At 44.4% G+C, this 12,576-nt stretch overlaps 1 protein-coding gene and 1 long non-coding RNA gene across 3 annotated transcripts in view; one reads left to right on the top strand and one right to left on the bottom strand.

Annotated features, from left to right (window-relative positions):
• Positions 1–7,448, bottom strand: part of GPR107 (G protein-coupled receptor 107) — a 35,098-nt gene extending 27,650 nt beyond the window's left edge. The window contains exons 1-5 of one of the 2 annotated variants that reach the window (XM_066200987.1): positions 7,348–7,448; positions 2,828–2,953; positions 2,002–2,052; positions 1,686–1,774; positions 880–1,046 (exon numbers count right to left, since the gene is read on the bottom strand). In XM_066200987.1, the coding sequence (XP_066057084.1) occupies positions 880–1,046; positions 1,686–1,774; positions 2,002–2,052; positions 2,828–2,953; positions 7,348–7,443 (529 nt within the window). In that variant the 5' untranslated portion in view covers positions 7,444–7,448. Of the gene's footprint in view, positions 1–879; positions 1,047–1,685; positions 1,775–2,001; positions 2,053–2,827; positions 2,954–7,342 lie in introns of both variants that reach the window. The other variant, XM_066200988.1, reaches the window with a different exon arrangement.
• Positions 7,449–8,088: 640 nt separating this feature from the next.
• Positions 8,089–10,088, top strand: LOC136299671 (uncharacterized). Its single transcript, XR_010723548.1, has 3 exons — positions 8,089–8,422; positions 9,230–9,351; positions 9,449–10,088. It is a non-coding gene; the product is annotated as an uncharacterized lncRNA (long non-coding RNA).
• The last annotated feature ends 2,488 nt before the right edge of the window (positions 10,089–12,576 follow it).

The raw sequence follows: 12,576 nt of genomic DNA, 5'->3' as shown, positions 1-12,576 counted from the left end.
TGGTATCAAAGCTTGTGAACGTGACAGGCCAAGACAGACTCAGACTACTCCAGATCAGACTGCTCAACAGTCTGAGCTGAAGCCTAAACTCTGCCAGGAAGGGATAACATGAGCTAATCCTATTAGAGCTGAGACTATAAAATTGATTTGTCTGCTGGTCTGGAAGCCAGACAAAGGTTTGTGCCTCATGGAAAGGTTACTGGTACAGTTACTCCTCCCTCTCCATAGTTTCTAAGTGATTGGAGCTCAACTCATACAAACGGTGGCAGGAAAGAACTTGTGAAGACAAATCCAACTTCTGACTCAAAGCACACCTGGTGTCACCTGCATCATGCTGGCCCTGGTTTCACTTCATCAAGCATTTAAAAGTTCGAAATATGGAGACAGGATTGCACAAATGATCTACAATACTGGAATACCTATTTAGGAAAGCTTTCTTATTTATTTTACTTATCTTCTGTCCTAACATCCCATCTGAGACATCCAACACTTAAAGTGAAACAGACATTGTGTGCCACTACTAAAAATTGCTTGAAAACATTGTCCTCCTAACCTTCCCTCAACTAGTTGTTGCTGGTGGCCATAAAATTCCCCCTTTAGCCTTCTTCTTGCCAGACAAAGGACAACCAAGCCCTCCTCAGAGGCACTGATGGTCTCCAAGAGTCGTTGTCTCTCTGATGGATCAACAGGGCTGGTGAACACAAATCACTGAGCAGGAGATTCCAGCCCCAAAGGCAGCTCTGTGCACAGGTTTACAGAGGATGAACGTTAAATTCTAGCTCCAGGGGACCCCAGAAAGTGACCACAACTCAGTGCTGGATGCACAGCAATGAGGAATCAGCAATGAGAGCACACATAGGTCAGGTTTAGGTGGCTTACCTTTACCATCTGTATTTTCGTTGCTCTTTGGAGGATTTTTACCAGAATCACTGCTTGGTTCAGAAGTTTTTAGCAGCTTGGTATTTAAGGCAGTACCATTTTCCTCAGATACAAATAAAATTTTAGGTAACAAAGAAGCAGCTTCTGAAGAGAACCGTACTTTCACACTAAAGAAACAAAGAGGGTTTATTACAAAATGAAAGCAAACCAACATTTTTATAGAGGCTGTCACAGCCATATACCCAATAAAGGAAAATCAACTTGTCTTGACTTGCTTTTTGTACCACAAAGAACAGGCAAGAACCAGATCATGACTTACGACAGAACTGATCACTGTGTTACTTTCTACATGAAATACAAGAGTAGATGAAGAAAATTAAGTTTCTTCAGCTTTGGTGTGCAGAGTCTCACTAGAAACTCCATTACCACAAATGAGCTCTTGCAAAAGAAAGCAATGCAGACTTGAAGGTACTTCCATACAAAAAGATAATTCAAGACAAACAATAAAATTGCATATTAAGTGCAAAAGTGATCCAAGACAGCAAAGCTCATTAAGCTCATCCAGCACAATTAAGGGAGGTTGCTTTTGCCTGCTGTCCCTTTACCCCTACAATAGGCAGGAAGAATTCCTGGACCATTTTATATTGCAGATGTTTTATACTTACCTCCCCACAACTCTCCTGTAACCCCTTAAAAAAACAACCTACTTCCACAGCAGCTTTCCAAGCCCTTAAAAACCCCTCAAGCGTCACATTATGTTCAACTAAAGAAGTAACTTTAAAGCATCTTGTACACCCTTTACTCACACTTGAGTTTTGATCTCCAGAAGTAAGATCACAACAGAGACATCTGGCTCTGGTGTCTTCTTCAAGATACAATAATCCACTTCTTCATCCTGGTAACATGAACAGAACATCTCTGAAGTGCCCTCTGGACACGTTCCCCTCTAGGTACAGGTTATCATTCTTAGCCCAGCAAGTTGTAAACCCAAATTATGCTTCACATCCTCCCATGTCTAAAGCCCCCCACGTTTTGTTTTTTTTTTTTTTTATTTCTTCCAACCATTTCAAGAGTCAAGTAATGAGATGTCCCCGCCTGGAAAAGCAAGTTCACTTCTCTTACCAGGTAAGTGGAGAAACCATCATTCCTTGTTCGATCCAAACTGAATCCCACCTGTGAGACAATTGAGAAGAATCTGTTAAATTGAAGCCAAACCACTACAGAAAGAGTCAAAGATATTGCTTTCTAAACAAATTAACCTACATTTAAGGCAGAACACAGGTATTTTTCTCATCAAGCAGTTTGGCAGAAAAATACATTTGAATGTAACAAACTCATCCATATCCACCAGGAAAAAAGATATGATTCAAACCCGAACTAAATCTGGAGTACCTTTTGTCTCTGAACATTTTAACTTATTTCAGTATTATTCCACATGTTTTTGCTTGACAAAAACATTCAACACTTTTATAACAATGAAGAGATGAAACTGTGCAGCAGAGTAAGAACTCGGGTCTGTTATCTAATCTAGTATTTCACTCTATTAAAATCCCTAATATAATGTGCTATAGAACATGTAATATTAGAGTTCTGTTAAAAATAACACTGTCACAGTTCTGGAAACCTACTGACACAATGATCACAAGCTGAATTGCAATGCAACACAGTGCGAAAAAGCCTCACATCAGAGGACTGTTAGGAAATTGATGTTCAATGTAAGTTATAGATGTGTGTGTGGAGTTCAGCAGAGGACCAGTAAGTTAAAGGCTCTTCCTTAAGGCACAATGGAGAGTGCTCAGGGATAAATCTCAACACACAGATCCTCACAATGGGCTCATACTGGGGAGCAAAGACAACAGCATCACAAGCTCAGATCTGACACCTCAGACAAGTGGAGGCCACCAGTGCAAGAGCAATTTCACAGGAGGTTTCATAAGAAGAAACTCACTGATAAACTGTCCATGTCCTCAGAGCTCACTGCTGGCTTCAGGGAAAGGCTGCTGACATTGACTCTCATGAAACCATCCTTGAAGAAGCCAAAGGTATTCAGGTGCACTTTCTGCCTCACGTCATCCTGTCAGAAAGGAAAGCAAGTTTATAAACACATGCACAGTCATCTGCTGCAGCAAAGGGGAAGCAGGGTGAGTGATCGACACTTGAATATTCATGCAAAATATCTAATTAAGCAAATTTCATTAGCATACCTTCAGATGTAACCAACTATTTCACTGGAATGGACCAACTTTTCCAATAACCCGAACAGCAAGAACTTTAAACAGACATGTTTCTGCTAACTGCCTGGCTATGCTACTGGGAAATATGCAAGCAAAATTCTGGAAGAATTTAAACATCTGGCATCGCTGATTAAACAACATATAGCAAAATCCCCCAAAGTGACTGTAGACATGTCAAGACAGCTATTGTTTGAATGCTGGCTACTGTCACTGCAACAGACTGAAGAGGAAATAGGTGACTTTGGGGATCTTACTCAACCAGGAGCTGGGGTTTGGCCAAGGGTTTAGCAAATGCCTTGTCATCCCCTCAGTCATCTGTGCTAGGCAGGGTCAGTGTTTGGACAGACAAACAATAATACACTGGAAAACTATGTGTGAAAACAAAGTTTTGTATTGAATCCCATACCTCCAAATGATTTTTGTCATAAAATAAATAAAAACAGAATTAACACCAAACCCAGAATTACTTGGGTTAGTTTCTCTAGCAGGAAAATGCTAATTCCCTCCTCTACTCCCAGTTCAGCTGCAGAATAATTTCCTTCCTCTCAGTCTGGCAAGGAAATCATGGCAATTGATCTCTTCTCATGCCCTGCACAGCTGATAAAGGTTCAAGTACAGGGAGCTTTAATTTTTTTTAAATAAGGAGGCCATGAAGAACCTCACATGGAAAGTAGTTGACGTCACACACAACTGCCACATCAGATGACAAAAGGTCACATCCAGTGTCTGCAGCTGGTCCCTCAAACCGACTGGGTCATTAATCAGAGGAGAAGCAGAAACAAGGCAACAGAAATCAAAAAGCAAATTTACAATGGAATTTAAAACATTTGCCAAGTTGGCACTGAAAAAAAGTTTCCTCCTCCTGCTTCTTCTAGGAAAAGATAATCAGACTGTAGAATACTCTATAAAGAGAAGTCAGCTGCTAAGGGCAAACTGTTCTGGAGACAGTCCTGGAAGACTGAGCTACAAATTGTACGAGTACAAAAAGTTCTCTCTCTCCACCCCAGTATTGATTTTGACGTCTGTGCACAAACCATTCCTGATTCAGAAATATCACTCACTGTAACAGCAGGACACTAATCCTGACACAGCTAACCTGTAATCCAGATGTAATAAGATCACCCTAATAGAATCAAGTTAACCTGGCAAATAACCAGATGGGTCCCTTAATGCTTAGAAGAGGAGAAAAAAAAAAAAAAAAAAAAAAAAAGCTAAGTGACACAGGCCTTCCAGCAGATGCTTTGTTTAACAGAGGATTAGAGCTCTGCTGTCTTCAGGTTCTAGGTCATGGAACGTGCTTGAAACAAGAGCCCACCTGGTTCCTCTGACACTGCATTCCATGTCACTTCCCTGACAGCACAGAAAATTCATCCTGGCTCTTTATGGGGCACATCAGATGTATTTACTCCCATCTGGACAGAGAAGAGTTTGGGTGAATCTGAGGGGGACACATCCAGCCACGAGGTTTTGTACCTTGCAAATGTGACCAGAGGCAGCTGCTCAGTTTAGAGCACTTGCAAGAGCTCTTCAGTTCAACTGAAGTGACTTACTCTGCTAATTTACCGATCTGCTCCCCACCACCAGCAGATAATTAATATACAACACACACCACTTTCCTCCCTGGTTTTATCTCAGCTTTGAGTGCTTAGAGTACACAGATTTAGTTCACAAATCCTTCAGCTTTACATGATCCCACACGCTGTCACCAGTTGCCACCAAGCAACAGCAAGAGCATCTACTGCTCCACATATTGACAGGCTATAGACATTGTCTTACTAATGGGGTCGAAAGAACCCAGCTTTTATTTATAATCACCCAACTACTGACTCCAGAAATATTTAAGTTTACAACAAAGGTGTGAACCCATACAAGTGAATGGTTCAGCATCCAAGTTAACACACACATTAATTTAATTTACATAGGATGGATTTAAAACTCAGCCTGCCCCACTGACAAGACATTATCTGGGACTCATCACTAACAGTCAAACCAATACCCAAAGTTCTCAAGCTTGTTTCCATAAAAACCTTCCCCAGTTCCTCCACTCCTGTTGGATAAAAAGTGGTCCTGCAACACTTGAATAAGGTTACAGGGAAGTGGAATCCACGATCCTGTAGCTCATAATGGGTAGAAAAATATTCTCTACTGTTGTATCCTAAATGTAATTGAGATCACACTGTCAGTGCAGAGAAAGTTCCACAAGAGAGTGCTTACCCTTACCTGGAAACAGTCTTATTATTTGTGTGAGACTAATAACAAGGTTTACAATTTGTGTAAGACTATCTTCTGAAAATTGTTTCTGTTGGCCTTCTATAACTCCCCATTTTTGTAGGATTTTTTTTTTTTTGTAGGGGTTATGCTTTGTTAGTTGAGGTGTTTTGGGTTTTTTTACACATCTCATTGAGCTGATAACAATTGCTGCCAAGGAGGAGCTGCTCTGGCAAGGTCAGTCTAACAGCAAAATTCAAGATAATAATTTCTCAACCACAAAAAAAAAAAAGAAAGAACTGTTTTGTTTGCTTTTATAAAGATGAAACATTATTCTTAGAAGTGGAAACTGCCAGGCTGTGGCTTGTTTTTCTGACAACAAAACAGCTTCCCGTTAGCTGGGTAATTATGAAGATACAAGAATGAAGCTATTCTGAATTAAGCAGTAACAGCTTGTTTGAGGAAATCTAATATCAAACACTCCCACGAAACTGTGGCCTTTAGCTTGGCTCAGTGTCAAGGCACACTTGCAAGAAGACCAGAAAGGAGCTTTCATTGTGAAAGGACTCAGTTGGTGGAGCCTGATGTTTACATAAAGGCTGTAAAGGAGGGGAAGAAGGAGGAAGAGAGAAAGGGCTCTAACAAAGCTCACGTTCATAAAGCAGGTGGGCAGAGGCATTAACTCACTGCTACTTCTCACAGCCCTTGGTCAGTCAGTGCTGCAACTTCCACAGGACACCTGCAAAACCAAGCCCACACCCCACTCTGAGGGAAAAAAACAGCAAACAGGATTTGGTAATTGATCCAGGCAGTCCCTAATAAGGGTTAAACGGCTATGATTTTTTTGTTTGTTGGCTGCTCAGAACATTTACTTGAGGCAAGTTGGAAAGTTTTCTGTTTAAGGGTAAAGAATCACCCCAGGAGAAATCCTTCAGTGCTCAACTGTTTGTCACAAATTCCTCAAAACAATGAGCACAAGCCTCCTAATTTACTGCTTCAGAAAAAAAGGCTGCTTCTCCTGAAGTGCAACAATAAACAACTACATAGTCTGGAGAATTTCCTCCAAGTAAGACACGAATGCCTCCAGCAGTCATTGTGTCCCAAAGCCTGAGGTGGAACTCCTGCAAAGTCCTGGATTCTCCCTAAACTGCTCCAGCAACACAGCAATGCAGGTCCCGCTCATTTACCACCTTATTACCTCTTCCAATGCTTCTACTGGCAGAAAATCGCACGTTGTCAACAATCAGAACAAAATTTAAATTCTGAACACTTACCGAGCTCTCCATGAGCTGCACAGAGAGCGTTAAAGGGCATCACCCCCGGGGCAGAGCTCCCCTGTCCCACAACAACTGAGCACAACAGGCAGCAGCACATCCTTGCCCTGACCTCAACTACCCTGAGTAACGAGTTTTTCTCAAATATAGTCACAGAATGACATATCACTCCTTCAAAGCACGCCCAATTGTCCATGGAACCAAAACAGAAAGCTGTCAGCATCAGTTTCCTCAACCTCTACTAATTGCTCGTTTAGTGGAGCGCAGCTGCAGCCAAACACTCTTTGCAACGACCAGGACAGGAAAGCGCTGCAGAACAGAGCTAAACGGAAACTCCAGCAAAATCCACTCAGAGAAACCTCTCAGCTCACGTTCAGCCTTCTCTTATCACATCGCTTCCAACGGAACGTGAAGCAGTCGCACCTTCAAACCACTGCGGTTCTGAGGCCCCCGCACACGCTTCACCCCGGCTGAGAGAAAGCGGGACGGGACCCGGGGATGCGGTCACAGGGAGCGGGAGGATAACGGCAAAAGCACAGCACGGCGGGACCCGGGGGGGGCGGAGGCGCAGGGGGAGAGCTCAGAGAGAAGCGAAGAGAAAGAAGGGTCAAGGCACGCAGCAGAACGAAAACAGAGACATGGGGAGACCAATCCCGGCCCGCGGGCGGTGCGCAGGGCCTGGCCGGCCTCACCGCTCCCCTCAGGGCACCCGGGGGCCGAGCCAGCGGGGCCGGGGGCGGCGCAGACCTTACTTTGAGGGTGAGGTGGTGGACGCGGGCGCGGGCCGGGCCCGCGCGGAGCAGCAGCAGCAACAGCCCCAGCACGACCCCAGCGCCGCGGGCCGCCATCTTTATTCCAGCGTCAGCGTCCCCCGCGCGCCACTTCCGGGTCAGGCGAGTCACGTGTCGGGCGGGGGTGCGTCACGTGACCGCGGTGGGCGGGGCCGGGTCCTGTCGGGGAGTCATGGAGGGGTTGGGGATGGGGGGGAGCTTAGGGGGCATCCAGTGCCACCTCCTGCCCGGGCAGGGACACCTCCCGCCGCTCCAGGGGGCCCCCAAACCCGGCCAACCCGGCCTTGAACACTTCCCGGGGAGCAGCCGCACCTTCTCTGAGCGACCTGTGCCAGAGCCTCATCACCCTCCCAGGGGAAGAATTTCCTCCCAATATTCAGCCTGAATTTTCCCTCTTTCAGTTTGAACCCACTTCCCCTTGTCCTGTCAGCGCAATTCCTGCCGAAGAGTCCCTCTCCGGCTACTGTAGCCCGTCCATATCCTGGAAGGTGCTCTGATGTCTCCACACAACCTTCTCCAGGCTGAGCAGCCCCAGCTCCCTCAGCCTTTCCCATGGGGAAGGCGCTTCCCGCCCTTTTCTCTCTCCCTGAGGCCCTTCTGGGCCCTGCTGGGCTGCCCCTGCCCGCAGGCTGCTCCCCACCATGCCCCCCAGGCTGGCTCAGGCCCCTCAGTGAGGGCCATGGCCCTGTGGTGGGTCCCTCCTCAGCCCTGGGACCCCCTGGGCACTGAGGTCCCCCCTGGGTGCTGGGTCCCCCATGGCCATGGGCCTCAGAGGGGGGCACTGCCCAAAAGGAACCCCCTGAGCCTCCCCCAGACCAGCCTCTGTGGGGTGACACCAAGAAAAAAAAACCCAAAAAAAAAAAAAAAAGACTGGAAGCTCTTCCTACCTCAGCCCTGCAGCATCGTCCACAGGGAGATGTGAGATGGTTGTTTACAGGGAGGGGTGAAGTGGTTGTTTCCAGCTCAGCCGTGGATCTACCAGCAAGTTCCAGCTTCTTCCTGGGAGCTATGGCAACAGCAGACGTCTGAACATCAGGTAGTCCAAACAACAGGAAAATTGCTTTTCTATTTAAAGCCAGGGTTAAAGTATTGATTTTGAATATGGCCAGAAAAAATATGTGACAAACAAAGGGATTTTTGCTTCTTTACAGGATTAGTTTTGCACGTATTTAAACTATTTTGCACCTATTTAAACTAGTAGTTGTAGTCACATTTACAAGTAAAACGAAAAGCAGATCGGGCCTGGTTTCCATGACTTGTTGCTCAAAATGAGAGGGACACAAGAAGCAAAGTGAACGTGAATAGGGGCAATTGAAATGGCTTTTGTGTTGACACATTGCTAAAAAACATAAATTTGAAAGACTGTGCAATGGGGAGGCATCAATGTCAATAAATCTAATTTTTCAGTGAGGAGCCTTGTGCTTTCAGTTCCCAAAACTCAGATATTTTGATTTTCCCTTTCAGTGTGTGGAGTAACAGCTATGTAAGTTCTGCTGTCTAGAGACAGATAAACAACTGGACTGGACCAGGCAAGTGAGGGTGAAAAGGGAGAGAAAAATCAATGGCCTTGACCTTTATTTTATCAAGACTGTCTAGTATGTCCCATCTTTATTTAGAGAGATGATTCAGATGTTCCTGTAGATTCTTTCTCACAATTTCATTTCCCCCTTGTATATTCTTAGGCAAAAAAAAAAAAAAACCAACAAAACAAAACAAACCAACAAAACAAACAGAGAAATCTCACCATCAGCCAAAGAAACCTGGACAGATACCAGGAAATATCTGGAAGCATGAAAAAAACAAAACAAATCTGTTAATGTGGTGATGTTCTTTCTCTGGGCAGTACATACGTGTGCCACTAGATGTCCTGGCAGCATCAGCCCTCGCACCGCACGGAGCTACAGCACAGGTTGCAAAAACCCCACGGACCCGCAAACATCGGATGATTTATTCTAAAAAAACCCGGTTAGATATTTTCTTGAAATTCGGCGGGAGGTGTGGGGTTGCTGGGGTTTTTTGGGTTCTTTTTTTTAAGATTGTAATTATTATAATCCCTTTGCAGGGACCACTTGGGAAACCTGGGGAGTTTTGGCTCCTGAGAAAGAGCTGCTTACACCCACAGCTGCAGCACAGGCTCCACTAACAAGTATCAGGCACACTTTGACTGCTTGAGTGGTCAAGAAATTCCCCTATAATTCTGGGATTTGGTTCAGCTGGAGAGCGGTTTTTTAGACTGAGGATGCTTCCTTCGGGAGCTCCCTTCAGAACCTTTCTTAAGAATATTCATTCTTAGTCTGAGGATAATTCCTAGCAATCAGGGATTTTTATGCAACAAAATGTAAATTTTCTGAAGATTTTTTTTTAATGTTTCTTCACCAACTATTAGGATATTGCAGTAACTGTAAGTTCTCCAATGACCTGTACAAAATGAACAAAAAATAGAATTTATAACATGTTTACTTTCTTTGGCTGCACATTTTTCTACGAATTTGTATGTTAAAAGATGTCTATACTTAAATTTACATCTCTATCAAGGTACAAAGCAGCTTCTGACTGTCTTTAATAAGCTGTAACAGTAACTTTCATTGTGAGATTGATTTGTTTCATTGTAGCTTCCACACAAGATCACTTTGCTGTCAGTCTGCTGCTCCCAGTAGAAGCAGTTATTCTTAGCCTGGATATCTTTTTTTCTTTACTCCTTAATTGCAATTAAATGTATAATTAGAACTCTCCACGGACTGCTTTTTTATTTTTTTTTTTAAGTGTATCATGGACAACTATCAAGGTTGGATGGAAGGTATCAGCAATGTCAGGGAATCCTGATGGAGGAGCAGTCTGCAGGTACAGCTCAGCGCAGAATGAACCAGGTTGCCATTTTGTTAACATATTCTGTGAGCCAGGGTACAGGTGTGGAGTGGGGAGGTGAACAAGATAACACAGACCCAGAGCAGGAACTACTCAGGATCCAGTCCCACAGTCCCTGGGGAAAGAGAGATGAGGAGGTCCAGGGGTCAGGGATGGAAGCTGCAGAAATCGAGGTGATCTGCTGAATTCACAGCAATGAGTCAGGGGCAAGGCTGACTGAGGAATCCATCTGCAGTTTGGGTGATGGGAACCAAGGTCATTCACGGTCCGATGGTGGCTGGACAGGTCCACAGGGACAAGGGCAGGTCTAAGATAAGGTCAGATGTGAGCTAGGCTCCATATCAACAGGATCTACAGCCAGACACAACCTGAGCTGGAACTGGAACCCCCTAAAACACGGGGTAGAGCAACTGGGCTTTCAGGCCGGAACTTAAATGAAGCCCCTGGAGCCGTGGGCAGAGGATGTGGGCAGAGGCCCAGGTGAGGCTGGCCAGGGCCATTAGGGTTTATCGGGTGTTTATCAGGTTTTTATCAGGCCCCTCTGGGCCCTGATGAGGCATTAAAGAGCACCGAGGTCCCCTGTTGTGTGTGTGAGTGATCTGTGTAATGTTGTAACAGCAGAGAGGAAACAGCTGTGATGATGATGATGGCCTCTAGGAAAGGTGTGTCCTCTTCCTTTCCTGGTGCTGTTTCAGTCCCAGTGTAGGAGAGGTTACAAGCAGCATCCAGGTTCCTTATCTTGGACGTGGATAATTTGGGTGGAATTGTAAAATCAAAGGGAAGCAGCTGTAAGGGTGATAACTCTGAGGGGGACAGTATGTCCTCTTCCTGCTATATCCTGGAAGTGCTTGTCCATGCTCTCAGAGTTGTGACTTTTCTTGCTTTGCATAAGTAAACAAACACAGAGTAAAAAGGTTTAGGTTGAACTGTAGTTCAGGGATTTATCTACTTCATATTGTTTCCCAATCACTTAGCAATGAATCTGGCTGTTTCTAGGGGGGATTGGGGTTTCTTAAACAAAGTCCTGGCTTTCTAAAAATGGAATTGCTTCTAACTGGGTTTTGGAGCTGAATCTGGGAGTGTTCTGAATCATAACAACAGGGGAGATAAACAGAGAATTTACAGGAATAGGCCCATATCTGGATAACAGATCTGCATGGTCTTGTTCTCAGCCTGGCTGAGGGAAAATTCCTACCCAGCTTCTGTTGCTCAGATATGGATTGTGTTGAGTGGAGAAGTGCTAGATAATGTAACTTCTAAGTGTAATTTTGAGGCTTTTTTTTGAGACTGGAACCTACTGAGCTTTCCAACATCAACTTTGGCATAAAGGGCTCTTAATGCTCCTGTCATTGCTAATTACATTAGTAATTAGGGACCAGCCAAGCTGCAGGCCGTTGTTTTGGGCACTGCACAACTGAAACTAATAATGTAACTGGCAGTTCCTGCCTTGGAGAGTCTCTGGCTAAACAATAAAGGCAGTCAAAAATAGGGGAAGATCCTGTTCTTGAAATATCTAATTTTTTTTTTCTCTTCTTGAGCCTCTGTCCACAGAAATTTTGATAACTTGTAATGGTTTTTTGGCATGATTTATTCTAATGTACCATCATAATACAAAACTTGTATTTCTGGCCTTTATCTCCCTGGAACTGGTGGAGCATTTCTATCTCTTGGTGTGGACAGGTTTCCCTGCCCATGCTGGTGTAACAGGTTTGCCCTGTTCCCCTCCCAGCTCTTTGTGCAAAAGGAAATTCCACACAAACTTAGCTAGATGATACCAGTGCTGCTCTCTGTTTCTGTACATTCTTTTTCTGCCAGTATTTATGGGTTAAGCTCTCAAAAAGTCGTGGTGCAACTATGCTGTCTGGTTTTGCAATGTGTCCTGGATAGATGTGGGGCTAAAGATGGTGGTCTGGGAGCCTGTGGAAGTACAGGCCCTTGGAAGACTGTGGTTGTGCTTCAGGCAGCAGGGCAGGCTTGGATATTCAAATATGTTGGCAGTAGAAGGAAGAATATTCTAAAATGAGCTGAACAGGGTGTCTCTTAGTTGTTAGAAGTCAGCCCTTTAAAGTAATAACTTTTAATGATGAACAAAAGCACTGCCTATTGTGACTCTCTTCAAAGACAGCTGTGTGAGGAGCAGTACTCTCCTCTCATGTTCAAATCAATGGAACTTGGATAAAAATAAATGCAATTCTGTTATTAACATAACATTTGTCTTCATTGTTGTTCAAAATGTTGGAATTGCTTAATGTGTTTTTCTTCCTCATGTAGGGTAACAGCCAAGCACCAGTAGAAGAAGTGCATTAATCTAAGGGAGATAATGCA

Source organism: Chamaea fasciata, unplaced genomic scaffold (genome assembly GCF_029207755.1).
Source record: "Chamaea fasciata isolate MVZ Bird 193981 ecotype frontalis unplaced genomic scaffold, bChaFas1.0.hap1 SCAF_20, whole genome shotgun sequence".
Taxonomy (NCBI): domain Eukaryota; kingdom Metazoa; phylum Chordata; class Aves; order Passeriformes; family Sylviidae; genus Chamaea; species Chamaea fasciata.
The sequence above is the reverse complement of the archived record's forward strand: the minus strand, read 5'-3'. Positions and strand labels throughout refer to the sequence as shown.